The following is an 18,645-nucleotide window of genomic DNA, read 5'->3' on the forward strand; positions in this document are numbered from 1 at the left end:
GAGACTATAAATAACCGAGCCTCCTTTACTGCTCTCCCCGGCTGGGCACGCCTGGAAGCCAGACTTTTAATTCCAGCTGAAGGAGTCGTCACTTTCTCCGGCGGTACGGGTACGTGACAGCGCCTTCAAAGAGCAGAGCGCCCTGTCCCCTTATTGAGAGGGACGGCCCCGCTGGAGGAGCGCTGTGCCTGGCTCTCACAGGTACGTCCGGCTGAGCAAATGGCTTGTGAAAGATACGAGGCCGAACCCCCCCGACCCCCCTGAGCGTAACGTGGCCAGACAGAAGCATATTTGACCCGGATCATTTCCTCTGACACGCCTGTTGATCTCGCTTGGGGGGGAAGGGACAGGACAGAACATCCACCTGAGAGAGGGAGAGAGAGAGAGAGAGAGAGAGAAAGAGACAGAGAGGGATGAAGAGAGTGAGACAGAGAGAGAGAGAGAGAGACGGAGAGGGATGAAGAGAGTGAGACACAGAGAGAGAGACAGACCTTCACGGACATACACAAAGATACACACGGAGAAACAAACACACACGCACACACACACACAGGCACACACACACACACACACTCACACATAAAGGAACGGCAGTTCTGCTGCCTCCCCTGTAGCCCTGACATCCTGCCCAGACTGAACAAGGGAGCCATGGAACCATGGAAACGCAGGTCAAGAAGAACCTCTAAAAGCAAAATGAAATAAATAAACAAGATTTCTTTTTCTTTTCTTTTTTTAAGAAAAGAGAATCACCGGCAGGGCATTGCGCTCCCTGAGGTAATTCCGAACGCCCGGAGCATTCCGGGATGGCACTGTGTCTAATTAGAGCTGCGGGGGGCAAGCTGGAGCCCCAGTCAGCCTGCGCCCCTCCTCTGGCGACACTTCAGTTCGCATTACCCCAAAGAGCTCTCAGCCTGGCATGTGCCCCCCCGCCCTCACCCCCTCACCCCACCCCTGCTGGGGCACGGGGACACGAGCAGCAAAACGTGCCCTGCGACCTCAGCACCTTCACAACCCCCACCCCCCCCCACCCCACCCCCCACCCACCCCCGCAGCGCACGCGCTGACTCGTTCGTTCCGACCGCGACGCGGGTCGTCCTCTCCTGTCGCCGTTCTGCGGGGGCTCGTTAAAATCCGTCTCCGTGCGGCGCGGAGCCCCGAAAATGTACAGGGCGGCCAATCGGCTCTGACTCCCCCGCCCGATGGTACCAGTCACCGCGTGACTCACCGGCCAGGCCCCCGGGGCAGGAATAGGGATGTGGAAACGGTCGCGTCAGCGCACGCCGCATTGTAGTGGGTGCCAGAGAGAGAGAGAGAGAGAGGGAGACTGACAGAGGGATGGAGAGAAAGAGCGAGAGGGAGAGACGGATGGAGAGACAACAGAGAAGAAAAGAGAAGGAAAGTCTCTCCGGAGATCAGACCGGAGGTCGTGTGTCTGTTTCTCCTGCTGGAGATTAACGCCCTCGCTGTTAAATACTCTGCTGAACGTGCACTTCTAAGAAGCACAGAGGCCTTGGTGCGAAGTGTGAGCTCTACAGAAGAGGACTGCCTGATGTTTTGGCAGAGGGTGAGGAGGTGGCAGGGGAGGTGGTGGGAGGTGGTGGGAGTGAGGTGCACTTTGTCTACTTCTGCCAACGTTTCTTCCCCTCCTTTTTTTGCTGTGGGAAGGAGGGAACTCTCCTGAGCCACAGCCAACCGCCGTGCGTCACATTTGGCTGCTATGACCTCATTCACAACCCCCCACCCCCACCCTCCTCCACTGTTTCCCTTTAAAACCTTTTAGGAACACTCCACTTTTATCCCTGGGGGAGGGGGGGGGTTTGCCACCACCTCTCCAGAGTGTGTTAGTATTCAGACCATTCTCCCTATCCTTCTCTCCCTCCACCCCTCTTTCCCTCCTTCTTTCTGAAATACATGGCTCTGTGCAGCTGTGGGGCGGAGGGGCTGGTTACCGGGGCGGGGGGGGGGGGGGGGGGGGGGGGGGGGGGGCGGTTTTGAGGCGAAGACGTGACACACTCACGCCAGCTGCAGCCGCTGGCTGCTTTGTACTGAATACAGAGTTCTGCCGGAGTCACCGGCCAGGGGTCTGTGGGGTCTGTGAGGTCCTGGGGGGGGTCACACGTCCGTCTCGAACTCTACGGCAACCGTACCCAGGACCTCACCTCACACAGACGCCCCCCCTCCAGTCGGCCCGCCGTCGGCACAGTCGCAGGTCCGCCATTGCTTTGCAAAGCGGCACCGTGCCGGCCCGCTGTCAGACAGCTCATGCTGTAGGAGATGATTGCCATGTTGCCAGCAGCGGCCCGCCGTAGCGCCGATCTGTAAAAACGCCGCCATTCAAACAGCTGGTGATGATGGAAGCCCGATAGCCGTCCGATAGCAGCCAAATAGCCGCCCAATAGCAGCCCGATAGCCGCCTGCGAACATAAAAGACGAAGCTTGCTTCCTGGGCAGCCCCAGTCGACAATGTCTAAAATCTTTCCGCTTAGTGAAAAGTCACAAAAGTCACACGCAAGTCTTTTTCCCAAGTCCGGGTGGTAGCTGAACCCTGAAACAAAGACTTTTTTCCCCCTCCAAATCACCCCTCAAAAAACCCTGTCATTACTGAGTTCAGCCACGGTCTCGAAGAATGAGTTTTCACAACTGTTTGCATAAGTGTCTGCTTTTTTTTTTCTCTTTTTAAATGACTTCTCGAGTGGAGTCTCTTGAAATTGTTTCTTGGAAGCTCACAGACGTTTTATTGTTTCGTTTTTTTTTTTTTTAAGCTGCAGCTTGAAGAACCATTTGCAGCAAAGCCCCACACAATGCACGGGATTGTTATGCAAACTCGTTGAGGTGACCTGCAGGTCGCTTCATGAGTGACTCCTGGACAAACAGGGGTTTTCCATTGGGGGAAAAAAAAAAAATCTAAATCTGTCGGTGAAACAGGTGGCGAAATATGCGCGTCTTTTTTCAAAAGCAGGCTTTTGTTTCTTTCCTCACGTTGAACTGAATGGAGAACTCTGCTCTGCTCTTCTCTTCTCTTCCGAAGCCCAGCAAGCCCCTGGCATCTCTGCGTTTTTTTTCCAGCCGTTTGAGCTCTTTCATGTCCCTGTCTAGCAGCCGTCCCTCTCTCCTTGCGCAAGTTAATTAGACCACAGGAGTCGTTCTGCATAATTAGACTTCGCAACAAAAAAAAAACAACAAAAAAAAGAAAGAAAGAAAGGAAAAAAACACAGAGTTTTCTGTATGTGCAGGGTTTTGAAAGCAGGCGATTTGCTCCCTTTAACAGGGTTGAAAGCAGGTCATTTCTTCCAGCAAACTTTCGTCCCAGGTTTCCGGAAGTCAATGGCCACTGTTAACAAGGGGGTTGAGACGTGAATTCTAGACAAAATTCTCTCCAAACAAATTGCAGTCATAACGGTTCTGCTTCCTCCAGAACAGAGCACTTTCCTTTCAATTATCTGTCTGGACATAATAATACTAATAATAATAATGATGATGATAATAATGCCTGCGATCGATTGGTGACCTGTCTAGGGTTTATTCCTGCCTGTCGCCCAATGAACAGTGGGACAGGCTCGTGCAGCCCCCACCCCCCCACGACCCTGATCAGGAATCAGCAGGTGTACATAATGGATGGATGAATGGATGTATAATAATAATCTCTGGCACTTTTTGAAGAGGGGCCCTGAACTGTCTAGACTCTTAAGAGTATAGGGAGGACCCGACTGGAGCATGGATTGGAGTACTGAATATGGAGTATGGTAACACATTTTGGGATCAGAGGACAAACAGAGACAGCTCTGCTGCCCTGGCCCGGACCAGCATCTCCTAGTGGAGAGGAGGCCCTGTGCACTTATTTGGGCCTCCTGAGGTCTACATGCTCCCGCTCCCCGACCCCCCTGGCTGAGGTAGATCTGCGCAGAGCGCCGGGTTCCCCAGCGAGAGGAGGGGGGAGGTCTCGGCCTCTGAGCCGCGCGCGGGTCTAAGCCTCCCGCGGTCCGCGCGTTAAATGGAGCGCGCTGATTTGTAATCGTCCGTTCCGCGGACTTCCGAGCCCGTGGGGGAAAAGCCGCGATCCCAAACCGGGCCATTAGGTCATCAGATCACATTACACACTTAGCTGTTTTCCTCTTTTTTTCTCTCTCTCTCTCTTTTTTTTTTTAAACGTTTTTTTTTATTTTTTTACTTGTAACGGGGCCAACGGATTGGGAGCGATCGCCATGACAACCAAAAACAGAAATGAAAGAGGGGAAAGTTCTCTCTGTGCCGTGAGACCGTGCTAAATCGCTGAACCTCGGGCTCTTAACTCTTGTGTTTGTTGTGGTTGCGGAACGAACGGAAATGATTTTTATTTATTTATTTTTTCGCTGTCATCCGCCTCGCTGGGATATGGTCCAGCGCCCCCCGCGACTCTGGCCAAGAATACTCAAACTAATGGTTCTGTTCCACTTGTATGTTTGATATGATGTTGACATTGACGGTGCTGTAGGTCTGCACCTTCTCAATGCAATCAGTTTCTTGTATTTTCTCTTTTCTTTTCTTTGCGCAATCAATTGGGGTTTTTATTTTGAGGTAAACACTTCATAGTGAACTGCATAGTTCACTCCTTTGATTTGGCACATAGGCTACTTTGCTGTCCTACAGCATCAGTATCAAAAACATATTTGTCTATTTGTTCTCTGGTGCACGATGCAACAGTTGCTTTATTTATGCCGTGTGTTCGTACACCCGACATCCCTCCTCTTGTAATAGAGTCACTGCCGTACCGAGAGAGCGGATATCTCTGTTTTATCGAAAGTGACGGGAGAGATGGGGGTAAATATCGGAAGAGGGCGGGTTTGGAGAGGTGTGCGTCCCCCCCTCTGTCTCTCCGGCTCCTGACGGCGTCTTGGAAGGCCCCCTGCCGAAAAACCCCCGCGGGATACCCCCCGATCAGAAGGTTTCGGGGCGTCCTTTCATCCCGACAGGAACGGGGACTGTGTGCCGGCTCGCTGGGAAGCGCCGGCGGTGAGCCGCCAGATCCCAGGTTTTAGCGCGCGAGACGGAGAGAATCAGCACCGCGCAGAATCACACGCGCGCACACAACGCAGACATCACCGTGTCTCTACACACACACACACACAGACGGCAAAAAGCCGTCAGAGGAGGAGGACGAGCGGGTAATCGCGCGCTACTTTTTGAAAGTTTGCCGCAATATCCTAATGTAAGCTTGAAGTGCGGCTCCCCCCTCTCTCCCCCGTGTCTCTTCGAGGTAAAAGGGCTAACCCCGCGTTTGCTCTGTTTACAAACGAGCGCCGTTTGCGTGCCGTGCCGCGGTCGAACGCCTCCACCCCGGCTCATCCGCGGGACGTAGGTTAGCGCTCGTCCGCGCGCGTAGCGTACGGTATTTCCGACGAGCGACGGCTTTGCGCTTTGATTCCGGCCTCCCCCCTGCGGCTGGACGAAAAAGCGTCCCGCCTCTCGTCTCCTCTTCTGAAATCGTCCCGTTCTTTATTCGTGCCATGCCCCCCCTCCCGTTTTTTTTGGGAAGATGGGCAGTGGTACTCGAGAGTGTGGGACCGGTCCTTGAAAAATGCACGCTGGTGATTCAGTTGTGTTTAACCAATCACAGAATGAACTGCAGTTATTGGGTGCATGCCACTCTGATCACGTTTCTACAATGCCCGTTCCTTAGCTACAGGATTCAGCCAATGAGAGGTTGAAACCGATTAAAATCAGTATCTAGGTTCGAGTAAGTCTATGGAGATATTTTAGCAGATGCGAATCAGAGACTCCAGCACTGATCCAGCATTTGTGCTAATTATTAAAGTTTGGATCTCGCAGAAGAACCTTTGTATGTTTGGAGATGTCCAGCATTTCAGATTTTGAGACACATCAGGTGGAAGATATTGTTCGCTGTTCTGTGCAGTCAGTCAGTAGTGACAGTTTTTGGAGTACAGGTGGACAGGTGGACAGACAGTTTCAGTCATGACATCACCTTAGATGGACACCAAGGGATTTAAATTGATGGAAATCTTTTCATGATATCCACCTCCTTAAAATGCAGTTTGAAGCCTGTGTCCTATCCATTGGAGAAGCCAAATGAAGAAGAAAAAAAAATGTCTAGAAAAGAATGTACAAAAATAGCAGCCCAAATGACAGAGATCCTGACTGACACAGCATTTTTAAACTCTCTCTGCAGAACAGTGTGAACTTTGGGAGACTTCTCAGGGGTGAGACTCTGCTTACCTGGATCTGCTCAGTTAGAAACAATGTGGTAATTTACTGAAAAAGTTCTCATGAAGAGAAATTTTGCTGGAGCTAAATTTTCAGTCTCTCTCGCTTTTTGTCTTTCTTTCTCTCTCTCTCTTTCTCTCAATCTCTCTCTCTCTCAATTCATATAATGCAAATTATGCCTTAAGAAGGTGGAAAAATGACCATAACCTGTTTCATCAGAGCTAAGCGCACCGTGTATTCACAAAAAAAGATATAATTTAAAGGTAACATACGGTTTTATGTTTATTTGTTTATTTATTAGCATTTTGACATAATTTCTTATGACTGCTGCAGTCACTACTTTGGGCACTGCCATACCACAATATTTCAAAATGTCATGAAAATGCTAATCTTCTGTGCAAGCGTGTCTTTAAAAAAAAAAAGCCATCTTTTTGGTAATTTTGATGTGTCCTTGAACATCTGCATTAAGGTTTGGTTAATCTCTTCGATCTCAAACGCATTAGTCTCCCTGTAGCTCCTAATGTGCTGCCAAACTTCACGCTATACGGTTTGTGTATCACTACTATAATTCGTGAAGCTGGTACGTTGGCATCCTCTTTGCTCATTGCCTAAATCTCCATGTATGCACTTCAGTCATTCTCTCAGTGGAATAGCGCTTCTGCTCAACGCCTCATAAGTGGAACGTGAACGCCATTGTTCTAATTTATTGCCGACGTCTGAATTGGCAGAGATTTGCGACAGCGAACACTGCGCCCCTTGTCCCCCAGCGCAGCTCTAACCAGAGCCCCCGTCGCAGGAGGGCGGGACCCCCGGAGTCTAACCGACACACACTTATTACAATCTGACATATTTCTCCGGCCCCCGGGGGGGGGGGGTGTCCAGTCCGGGGGACCCCCCGAAAAAAAAAAACAACTGTATCCAATCTATTTCTACGCTGCCATTGTGCTGTGGCCGGGCGGGTCCTGTTTCCGGAACTTTCTCCTCAATTCCGATGAAAGGCCCGAGATTCGATAAGCTCGGCGTTCAATTTGTTCTGCCAATTATAGCCCAGTAGGGGAGGGCGGCTGGGGGGCTGGGGGTTGGGGGTTGGGGGGGGGGGGTGATTGGAGTCCCACGGAGAGAGAGAGAGAGCAGGGAGGGGAGGGGGGTTGGGGAGGGAGGGAGGGAGGGAGGGAGGGCACAGTGCAGTGCTGCTCGGTGAGATGGAATGCCACCCAGCCACACGGGGAGGGGGGACCCACCCACCCCCACCCCCAGTTAAAAAAAAGAAAAGGGAAATAAAGGAGAGGGGTGAAGGGGAAGACCCGGAGCTTTCTGCAGAGCTGGCGAAGCGGGCGCTGACAGATTGGCTGAGGAGCTCACCGGCCCTCTCCGCGCCGAGACGGAGGGGGAGGTCAGGGAGGACAGGGCGGAAAGAAAGGACTGCCAAATGAGAAAGAGAGATATTGAAAAGGGACACAGAGGGAGAAAGAGGGAGATGTTGAATTGATGGAGAGAGAAACCTTTTGACCATCTGGCCCGGTGCACGACAGCAGCTTTCCTCTTGTTTTTCTTTCTCTCTCTCTCTCTTTTTTTTTTTTTTTGCCGTGCCGTACAACAGACAAAAATTACTCTGTCAGGAAGATTAAGAGGCTTGAAAGGCTAAGGACGAGATAGTTAGCGAAGAAATATTTCGCGATGGTCGAAACCGAAAAAAAAAAAGTTTTATGAGGCGTATGACACGAGGAAGGATGGCTGGGTTGTTTCTGGCGCTGAATTGTCATAAAAGTTTAAACCAATTATTTTGATGTCAAATCATGTCTCAGATGGCCTTGCAGTGCCTCCTTTTTTAAATACCTGCTATTGAGTCAAAGTGTCATTTATGCCGCCCTATTGGAGCAGTCAGGGATAGGATTTGATCTCAGGTAATGCAAGAACACACATTTAGGGTGTGCTGTTCTCTGCATTGGTTTAACTCCACAGGTCCCCAAGGCTTCCCCCCCATTCTCTCTTAGCTACCCACTGAACATTTTTGTGGTGAGAAGTTGGAGGAAAGCCAGTGAATCGCTGTCTAGGTATTCGGGTGAAAATCCAGCAACATTTGGTTGAAAAGTGAAAGTTTTCTCATGGACAAGGACATCCCAAGTCGATATCCTGAGTAAAACCTGAGCTTAATATTTCGGTTAAGTTTATTCTGTTTGTGTAAAAACATCTTTTAAACTAGATTTCCACCCCTGTGGACGTCTAGATTCCAGCTCCCTGGGTAATCATGTACGTGTGAGCGTGAGTCACTCTAGAAGGGCATTCCTGGATTTAGATGGGCCCACATCTAAAATCCAGGATTTCTTCTTACAACTGAAAATAAAGGAACTTGTTTAGCCTGTGTTTGTCTGGACAGGAAGTGGAATAACGTGTAGCTTCCTGACTTGTCTTTTATGTCCGTAAATTCCGTTACTGATCCTACAGTGAACACAGTCCCATTAAAATGCATGAATGCAGGTTGTAAAAAAAAAGAGATGATTCCCCCCCCTCTCCCCCCCAAGCCCCCCCCCCCCCCCGTTTTCTTCTTCACCACTCAAGGAAATAACTGCCCTCCCATCCATCCATCTAGCCCCCCACCTCCCCCCCTTATTCACTTGCAAATACGTGAAGATGAAATGAGTGGCTTTTGTAGTGCCTCCGTCCCCCCCACCCCTAGCCAAGAGCCCCCCCACCCCCCACCCCCCCCACGCTGACCACCTCTCAATACCTATGGTTACAGATGCAGGATCATGAACGGGCCGTATACTGTGTGGACAGGGAAACATTCTCTCTCCCTCCTCTCTTTCTCTCTCTGTATACATCACCTTCCATCTTGCTCTCTCTCTCTTTTGCTTCCTCTTTCTTTCTTGCTCCCTATTGCCCTCTCTCTCTCTTGCATTCTCTCTCTCTCTCTCTCTGTCTCTCTCATGTGTTCTCTCTCTCTTTTTCCTTTGCTCTCTTTCCCTTTCTCTCTGTCAATTGTCCTCATACTCTCTCTCTCCCTCCCTCTCTCTCTCTCTCTCTCTCTCTCTGATTGGCTGCTCAGTCAGTGCTGTGGGGATGAAACTTTCAGAGCGGAGTGGAGTGATGCTCAAGGTGACTTGACTGAGGCACCGGGGCACAAGTTGCGTTACTCTCACAAAGTGGAGAAAAAAAAGCAAACGGGGGAAAAAAAAAAGTTACGTTAAGTTTTCAAGGGGAAAAGTTAGTGAGTGTGGAAACAGAAGGAGGAAAAGCGAAGAGCTGCTCCCTGACAGAAAGAAAACAGAGAGGAAAAAAAGAAAAGAAAGAAGACCAAAATAAAGAAAGAGAGAAGGTAAGGTGCTGGACATTAACTTGCTTTCTGTGGTCCAGGTATGGGAGGAGCCCTGTACTGATTTACAGAACAGCGGTCGTCATTAACCGTGGTATTTGTAAAAGCCTTGAAATGTCGATATTTTCTGGTCTTAAGAACAAGAACTTCACACAGTTGACTAATAGACTACTGTGATCTATGCTACGTGAAATAATTGCACCTTTTTTAAGGCATGCATAGCTGTGAAATCCGGCATTGTGTAACCCTCTCATGAATCATCGTATCATGCTAGGGAAAGGGATCTGAGGGAAAGGGGATTCGTGGGAATTGAAGTTTCGAGGAGATCTGACGTGGAAAGTAGCCGCACGCAGTCGGTCTGCCGGTGATGTACGCCAGATCTTTTCATCCCGTGTTAGCTCAGTCTGTTTTTTTAGTCAGAGTTTCCGCCCTGTCCTGATTCCCGTTCTATGCCGCGGCCCATTCATCAGACGCCGTGAACGGGGTCTCAGTTTTTTTCCCGAGATGAAGACTTTATCCGAAAGTCATTAAGCTGTCCGCCGCCTTTGTGTGCCCGCGCCGGTGGAACGGGGGAAGCGACGGGGGGAGAGAGATTGACAGGCGGCGTCGGGTGCCGGGTGCGAGGAGGCGTCCGCCCGCCCGCCCGCCATTATTCGCGTGAGCGCCCCGGCCGATTAGCGTCTGTCGGCGAGAGGCGGCGCCCGCGTCGTCGTCGTCGTCGTCTTTCGAAAAATAAGGACGGGCCGACCCCGGAGCTCTCCCAAACAGCTTGAGCTCTCCGCTAGATAAGGCTCCTCTTTTTAAAACGTGCTTCCTGCACCGGCACGAGATTTAGAGTTAATCATCAGGTGCATCAGCCCCCACCCCCCTCCCCCCCCCACTGCCTCCTAACCCCCCCTCCCCTCTCATTCTGAGTAGCGACACTAAATCAGCAGCCTTCCCGAACGGCACCTTTCCCTGCTCAACGGAGGGACCGGGCAGGCGCGGGAGGGGCGCGGGAGGGGTGCGGGAGGGGTACCGGTACGATGCGGGACTTCACTGTTCTGCTAGTGCTGGACTGACACTGATTGCAGTCCCCCCCCCCCTCCCCATGCCCCCCGTCCCCACCCACCCCCCACCCCGATTTGACACTCATGTAGAATGACATCAGCTCCACGCACCACCGCTCGGAATGAATGCCAGTTTGTTTGATTTAATTTCTCCATAAATGACAAGGCCCCTTTTATGTTACCCGCCAAGTAACGAATGAGTGAAAGAGCGGAGAGGAAAGGAGACAGAGAGAGAGAGAGAGAGAGAAAGAGAGAGACAGCATGAGAGAGAGCGAGAGGGAGACAGGGAGAGACACAGATAGAATGCAAATGGGCAAAATGATTATGATTACTATTATTATTGTTTTAATGTTTTTCCTCCTGCTAATGAAATGAGGCTTACAGCTGCTAATGTACTCTGGAAGCCAGCTGCCCATAACACACTGAAGCTGCTATCAGGATGATGGAGGCGCCAGGAAAAACAAGGACATAATGAACCCCCCCCCCCCTCCCCCCATCCAGGAACAGAGTCCTAACAAAGGTCTTGTGGTCTGCAGAAATGGGGGGGAGGGGAGGGGGCAACACAATTAGGGACCTGGGATAGAGACTTTTCCGATGTCCTAGTGCGTGGGGGCTGCCCCATGTTGGTGTTTCTGGGGAAGGAGTTTGGGGTGGAGGGGGGGGGGGTGTGGTGGTAGATGGGAGGACGTGGAGTGAGATTACTGTGATTGGACAGCACATGGTCACATCTCATGTGATGCGAGAGTTTTTTTTTTTTTGGAAGAGTTGTCGTTCATCGCTCCAGATTGCTTTTGAAGACGGTCGCCTGATTCGTTCCGTAGAAGGAATAGCAAAAAGAAAAAAAGAAGGAAGGATAAAAACCTGCACAGACGGGGTCATCCGCTAACCCTTTCTATCGCTCTTAAAAATGCACGGGGAGCTTTGGCGGGAATCGATTTGCAGGTTCCGAGCTGCTCGGGGCCCGGCTTGGGCGGGTGTCGCTGTCTGTCGCGTTTGGGGTGGGGGGGTTACCTCACATCACTGTCAGGTCCGCCCCCGGTTCCCCCCCCCCCTCCCCCCACCAAGCCGCGAAGCGCAGGTGGCATCGCTGCCGATTGGCTGGGAAATCCCCCGAATATAAGGACAGATAGGATGAATATAAACCTGATTGCCCACAAAGGAAATCATCTACCTTGGACGCCGGTTCTACCACAGAAATGATTTTTAAAAAGACATACTCTAGTATAGCCACCTGTGGCATGAAACACTGTACAAAGCTGGAGACAGGAGTGTGTAGCTCCAAGGTTGTGAGGTTTCAATCCCAGCCAGGATGCTGTCGTTACAGCCTTGAGCAAAAAGTACTTCAGCGGAATTACTTCAGTAAAAAAATAAATAAATTTTTAAAAAAACATCCACCGGTATAAATGCACTGTAAGTGAGTAAATGGATTGTGTAATCTGCTCTGGGGAAAAAAAGGGTCTGCTTGGTGCCTGGATGTAAATGTAAATGTGAGATCGGTGATACACAGGCACATCATCACCTAGGGTTGGCGCAGCTCGTTAGCAGTTCTGACGAGATGGGAAACCATCACACCAAACGCTGGGTCACACATGGGACAGAGAGGTTCTGTGGGTCGGGTCCGATGCCAGCACGGTGGAGGGTCTGGTCCCGCAGAGGGTCGGGGGTTTTGGGGGGGGGGGGTGCTCCGGGACCCCCCTTTGGGGCCCTGCGTAGGACATAGGTATGAATCGCCTCGCTGGTGGTTCTCCCCACCGTGCCAAATCGATTGTGGTTAACAAATTAGGCATAACGTACCCCCCCCTGGGAGGGGGGTCTGTCCCGTGGGGTCCCTCCCTCTTTAAACGGTCCATTTAGGGGAAGAAAAGAGGGCCCATTTGGGGCTGGGTGAATGGGGACACGGACATCATACCCAGGGTGAAATCAAGCCTGTGTAAGGCTCAGCAGGCATGGAGAAGCTAACAGAACTGTCCAACTGCCACGGCCCCTCCATTAGATCAAGTTATTACCGTCTCTCTGTCTCTCCCTCTCCCCCTCTCTCTCTCTGTCCTTCTTTCTCTTCCTCCCCCTTTCTCTCTCCCCCTCTCTTTCCCTCTCCTCCTCCTCCTCCTAAGAAGAGTAGTAGTCCTTCGCTCTTCATCTTTGTTTGTCTGTAAACAGCAGCCCCAGAGTGCAGGTAGCAGGGTAAACAGAAACACTCCATCTCCTGTGTTTCATCTCTCTCTCTCTCTCAATGGGACAATGACACTTGAGGTATGGTGCGACGTTAAAATTCACCGGGCAAAACCCTCGGAAAAGCCAAGCGGGAGGTCAGCGGCGACGCGGGCAGACTGATGACGAGGCCCGCCTGCAAACGGGCGTTTCGATTCGCGGCCAGAAACCGCCGCTCCCACGTGCAGGAGGACCTCCGACTGCGGAGTGGGCGGCTCCTTCTCAAACGGCAACTGTTAAAACGTCCGATAAATAAAGCACCAAAATAGCGGTTTGTTCTGAAAAGAGCAGCGAGCGCAACGCTGTGAGGAGCCGCTCCTTCTTCCTCCTCCTCCTCGTCCTCCTCATCCTCGTCGTCCTCCTCGAAGGTGCGCGGAGACCTTTCTCGCGCCGGGCCTTTTTTTGGGTCCCGCGGCCGCCGACCCGCGCCTGTGTGGCAGACGCAAACGAGGGCGTCCTCTTCTCTAACGAGTGAAAAGCCATCGGATTAGCCGAAGAAAGATGCGTGGAATGTTTTTGCCCGGGAGATTATGTAGCGTGTCCCCGCATTAGGCACGACAAAACGGGAGCGAACGCGCGAGGTGCAAAACCTTGACCCCCTGAAAGGGAGGAGGGGGGGGGGGGGGGGGGGGGGGGGGAGAGGAGAGGGAGGCGGATTTGGAAGGGAGAGGTGGGGGGAGCAGTCGGGAGCTAATTTGACTTCATAATGACAAGGGCCCGTTTGACAGTGAAGAAAGAGAGGGCCGGGGAGGTCAGGGGCTCAGGCGTTTTGTCAGCCGTCCAGGGGGCCTAAAAAGCCCAGGGGGGGGGCGGGGGGGGGGGCAGACTCTCGGCCCGGGGGCCCCCGAAACAATACTGCCACGCCCACCCCCCCTTCCCCTCCTTTTGTTCCCCTTCAACGATGATTAACTGAGTTTGGAGATTCAGAGAGTGTCGCAGGGAACACAAAAGGCCGCACTCCCAGAAAATATAATAGAGTTTCGTTTTGTTTTTTTTTTCCCACTCTCTCTCCCGCTCTCTATTTTTCTCTCCTCTCTTCCGCCCACTCAGACTTCTGTTACCCTCACAATGGAAGGGGACCGTTTTCACAGGTTGTTGAATGTGAAGGAGAAGAAAAAAAAGAAAAAGAACAGGAAGAAAAAAAGAAGAAAAACTCTGAGACTCGTTGGTCAGATGGCGATAAAGCGGCTTGGCTTCTTGCCTGGGGACGCAGCGTCCTCCCCCCGCGCAGGACACGCAAGTAACCGCGTAATGGCCGCCATCCGGCTGCTTAGCAGGGCGATTCGTACAGCGAGCGCGGACGAGCAGTATCACACAGTAAAGGGTTCAGGGCTGGATCAGCTCTTACAGAGTACGCACGGTCCCGATTGCACTCGTATGTAGGAGGACTGCAAAACAACAGCGAATCAGTAATGTGGGTGAAGGGTCTTAACCCTCTAAGAGCTTTGTAAACAAGCGAAAGGACTTCAAAATCAGTTGGTAAAGATGCTGGGAGCCAAAGTAGTGTAGCAAAAACAGGGGTAATGTCGTAGTAATGACAGGTGCAACAGATTCACAAAATCCCGGAATGTCACTCCAGCAAGCCAATCACTGCGTCTGTGAGCCAGTGTGAATGTGTGAAGGTTTCGAGAAAAGGATCGGGGGCTCAGGCTGTCCCCTCTCTCTCTCTCTCTCTCTCTCTCTCTCTCTCTCACTCTCTCATTCGCATCTGACTTTACTATCACTGCGAGTGCTGTGAATGTGTGGAGCAGCTTCCCAGGTCACGCGTTAGGCCCTCTGGATTTTCACTTCCGTGCTTAATCCAGTGCTGGACGCTTGCAATGTAAAATTCTCAGCGCTAAATCAACTCTCACAGAGTACATACGGTCCCTGATGGACTTATATCAACTCTGTTAGAGTTGACTTAAGGCCTCAGATATATTTTTTAGCATTTGTACTATGGAATTCACAGTCTTGACTTAGTTTTTCCACAATTTTAAACGAGTAATCACATGTTTTCAAAAGTTCCAATGGCTTCAATTACGTTTTAGGGCTCAACTTAGGGTTAGGGTTATGAAAACGATAAGGCTCGAGGCAAGTTTACGGCTGTGTTCAGCAGGTTAAAGAAAGGTTAGGACATTGGTTCTTTTTTGATTTTGGACCAGCCAAAAATTTTCTATATACTAGTATAGGTACCTATGACCATAACAAGATATGGAATATATACATATTTTTTCAGGGAAAACATTTTTTTTTTAAGGCCTCAAATATATTTTTTAGCATTTGTACTATGGAATTCACAGTCTTGACTTAGTTTTTCCACAATTTTAAATGAGTAATCACATGTTTTCAAAAGTTCCTATGGCTTCAATTACGTTTTAGGGCTCAACTTAGGGTTAGGGTTAGGAAAACGATAAGTCTGAGGCTCGAGGCAAGTTTACGGCTGTGTTCAGCAGGTTAAAGAAAGTTTAGGACATTGGTTCTTTTTTGATTTTGGACGAGCCAAAAATTTTCTATATACTAGTATAGGTACCTATGACCATAACAAGATATGCAATATATACATATTTTTTCAGGGAAAACATTTTTTTTTAAGGCCTCAAATATATTTTTTAGCATTTGTACTATGGAATTCACAGTCTTGACTTAGTTTTTCCACAATTTTAAATGAGTAATCACATGTTTTCAAAAGTTCCTATGGCTTCAGTTACGTTTTAGGGCTCAACTTAGGGTTAGGGTTATGAAAACGATAAGTCTGAGGGTCGAGGCAAGTTTACGGCTGTGTTCAGCAGGTTAAAGAAAGGTTGGGACATTGGTTATTTTTTGATTTTGGACGAGCCAAAAATTTTGTATATACTAGTATAAGTACCTATGACCATAACAAGATATGGAATATATACATATTTTTTCAGGGAAAACATTTTTTTTTTAAGGCCTCAAATATATTTTTTAGCATTTGTACTATGGAATTCACAGTCTTGACTTAGTTTTTCCACAATTTTAAATGAGTAATCACATGTTTTCAAAAGTTCCTATGGCTTCAGTTACGTTTTAGGGCTCAACTTAGGGTTAGGGTTATGAAAACGATAAGTCTGAGGGTCGAGGCAAGTTCACGGCTGTGTTCAGCAGGTTAAAGAAAGGTTAGGACATTGGTTCTTTTTTGATTTTGGAGGAGCCAAAAATTTTCTATATACTAGTATAGGTACCTATGACCATAACAAGATATGCAATATATACATATTTTTTCAGGGAAAACATTTTTTTTTTTAAGGCCTCAAATATATTTTTTAGCATTTGTACTATGGAATTCACAGTCTTGACTTAGTTTTTCCACAATTTTAAATGAGTAATCACATGTTTTCAAAAGTTCCTATGGCTTCAATTACGTTTTAGGGCTCAACTTAGGGTTAGGGTTAGGAAAACGATAAGTCTGAGGGTCGAGGCAAGTTTACGGCTGTGTTCAGCAGGTTAAAGAAAGGTTAGGACATTGGTTCTTTTTTGATTTTGGACGAGCCAAAAATTTTCTATATACTAGTATAGGTACCTATGACCATAACAAGATATGCAATATATACATATTTTTTCAGGGAAAACATTTTTTTTTTTAAGGCCTCAAATATTTTTTAGCATTTGTACTATGGAATTCACAGTCTTGACTTAGTTTTTCCACAATTTTAAATGAGTAATCACATGTTTTCAAAAGTTCCTATGGCTTCAATTACGTTTTAGGGCTCAACTTAGGGTTAGGGTTAGGAAAACGATAAGTCTGAGGGTCGAGGCAAGTTTACGGCTGTGTTCAGCAGGTTAAAGAAAGGTTAGGACATTGGTTCTTTTTTGATTTTGGACGAGCCAAAAATTTTCTATATACTAGTATAGGTACCTATGACCATAACAAGATATGGAATATATACATATTTTTTCAGGGAAAACATTTTTTTTTTTAAGGCCTCAAATATATTTTTTAGCATTTGTACTATGGAATTCACAGTCTTGACTTAGTTTTTCCACAATTTTAAATGAGTAATCACATGTTTTCAAAAGTTCCTATGGCTTCAATTACGTTTTAGGGCTCAACTTAGGGTTAGGGTTAGGAAAACGATAAGTCTGAGGGTCGAGGCAAGTTTACGGCTGTGTTCAGCAGGTTAAAGAAAGGTTAGGACATTGGTTCTTTTTTGATTTTGGACCAGCCAAAAATTTTCTATATACTAGTATAGGTACCTATGACCATAACAAGATATGCAATATATACATATTTTTTCAGGGAAAACATTTTTTTTTTTAAGGCCTCAAATATATTTTTTAGCATTTGTACTATGGAATTCACAGTCTTGACTTAGTTTTTCCACAATTTTAAATGAGTAATCACATGTTTTCAAAAGTTCCTATGGCTTCAATTACGTTTTAGGGCTCAACTTAGGGTTAGGGTTAGGAAAACGATAAGTCTGAGGGTCGTGGCAAGTTTACGGCTGTGTTCAGCAGGTTAAAGAAAGGTTAGGACATTAGTTCTTTTTTGATTTTGGACGAGCCAAAAATTTTCTATATACTAGTATAGGTACCTATGACCATAACAAGATATGGAATATATACATATTTTTTCAGGGAAAACATTTTTTTTTTAACACCGGACATTTCACTGTGTGGTCTGCAGGCAAACGGAGAGGTCTAGACTCTGTCTGGTTTGTAAGTAAATGGTGAGTGCTAGATGGGCTGAATGGCCATTATGTATTCTTATATTCTTATTTTGTCATTATCATCAACAACAGAAAGCGTGAAGGCTCTGGCTGGAGCTCATCAGTGCCGGCAAACAACCATCCTCGCCTGGCTCCGCTCTTATTTCGCTCGCCGTCCGCAATAATAACTAAAAGCACTCGTAATATTAGTAAATGTTTCGGCTGATAGTGTGCACACTATCAAATCAGACATCTGCTAATGTTATGAGTTGCTGTCGAAGTTGCACCACAGTGCCTGCACTTTGTTGTGCACTAAGGACTTATTCACGACACGTGTGTCCCGTGTTCCATTTCAGGGCGACCACTGATCCAGACGCCGACGCCCACCCGCTTTCCCATTGGCCCAGAGGTGGACACGCCCCCACCGTCGTCGTTCCCGCCACCGTCCCGTCCCCCCATCCCCCCCACTCAGCTCTGCGGCAGCATGGGGGCCAGGTGGGCCCTGGGGGTGGGCCCCTGCGTGTTCGTTTGGGCGCTGGCCACGCACCTCCTGTGGGCGCAGGTGCAGGCGCAGGCCCGGGGTCTGGCGGGACGTCCTGCTGCCGGGGGGGAGAGGGGAGAGCTGCTCCGCAGGGCCAGGAGGGGCTGGGTGTGGAACCAGTTCTTCGTCCTGGAGGAGTACACTGGCCTGGAGCCCCTGTACATCGGCAAGGTATGACTCCTCCTTCTTCTTCTTCTCCTCCTCCTCCTCCTTCTTCTTCTTCTTCACCTTCTTTTTGTCTTCTTCGTCTTCTTCTCCTCCTCCTCCTCCTCCTCACCCTCCTCCTTTTTTCTTTTCCTTCCTCCCAGTTTTATTATGATTGCTATTATTAGGAATTCCTTTTATGTTTCTTGTACTTTAACCTTTTAGGGTTCCCTAGAACAGCTCCTCACAGTTCTAGCCCGTGGACAGAGCCCTTGCCTCTTGTTTTGTTTTATCTCTGTCACAGGACATATACATCACCAAGGTGAGCTGCAACAAAAAAAAAAACTTTTGGGACAGAGAATCCGTTTATTTAAAAGTCTAGTCGTGTCTCAAAAATGTACTAACTCCATAAATCATCAACATCATCTCTTTAGAAATGATAGGAAATGTGTGGTAGGGCTGAAAACACCTGGAAACTACCCTATAGACAATGAAGCCTATCTGTCCATCTATCCATCTATCAACCTGACACTCAAAGAAATA

General features: G+C 48.8%; 1 protein-coding gene across 2 annotated transcripts in view; it reads left to right on the top strand.

Annotated features, from left to right (window-relative positions):
• LOC135253915 (cadherin-20-like) overlaps positions 1-18,645 on the top strand; it is a 66,376-nt gene that overhangs the window by 27,506 nt on the left and 20,225 nt on the right. Inside the window, exons 1-2 of one of the 2 annotated variants that reach the window (XM_064333757.1) lie at positions 9,222-9,514; positions 17,774-18,129. In XM_064333757.1, coding sequence (XP_064189827.1) covers positions 17,902-18,129 — 228 coding nt within the window. In that variant the 5' untranslated portion in view covers positions 9,222-9,514; positions 17,774-17,901. Of the gene's footprint in view, positions 1-9,221; positions 9,515-17,773; positions 18,130-18,645 lie in introns of those variants that run through there. The other variant, XM_064333756.1, reaches the window with a different exon arrangement.

Source organism: Anguilla rostrata, chromosome 4 (assembly GCF_018555375.3).
Source record: "Anguilla rostrata isolate EN2019 chromosome 4, ASM1855537v3, whole genome shotgun sequence".
Classification (NCBI taxonomy): Eukaryota; Metazoa; Chordata; class Actinopteri; order Anguilliformes; family Anguillidae; genus Anguilla; species Anguilla rostrata.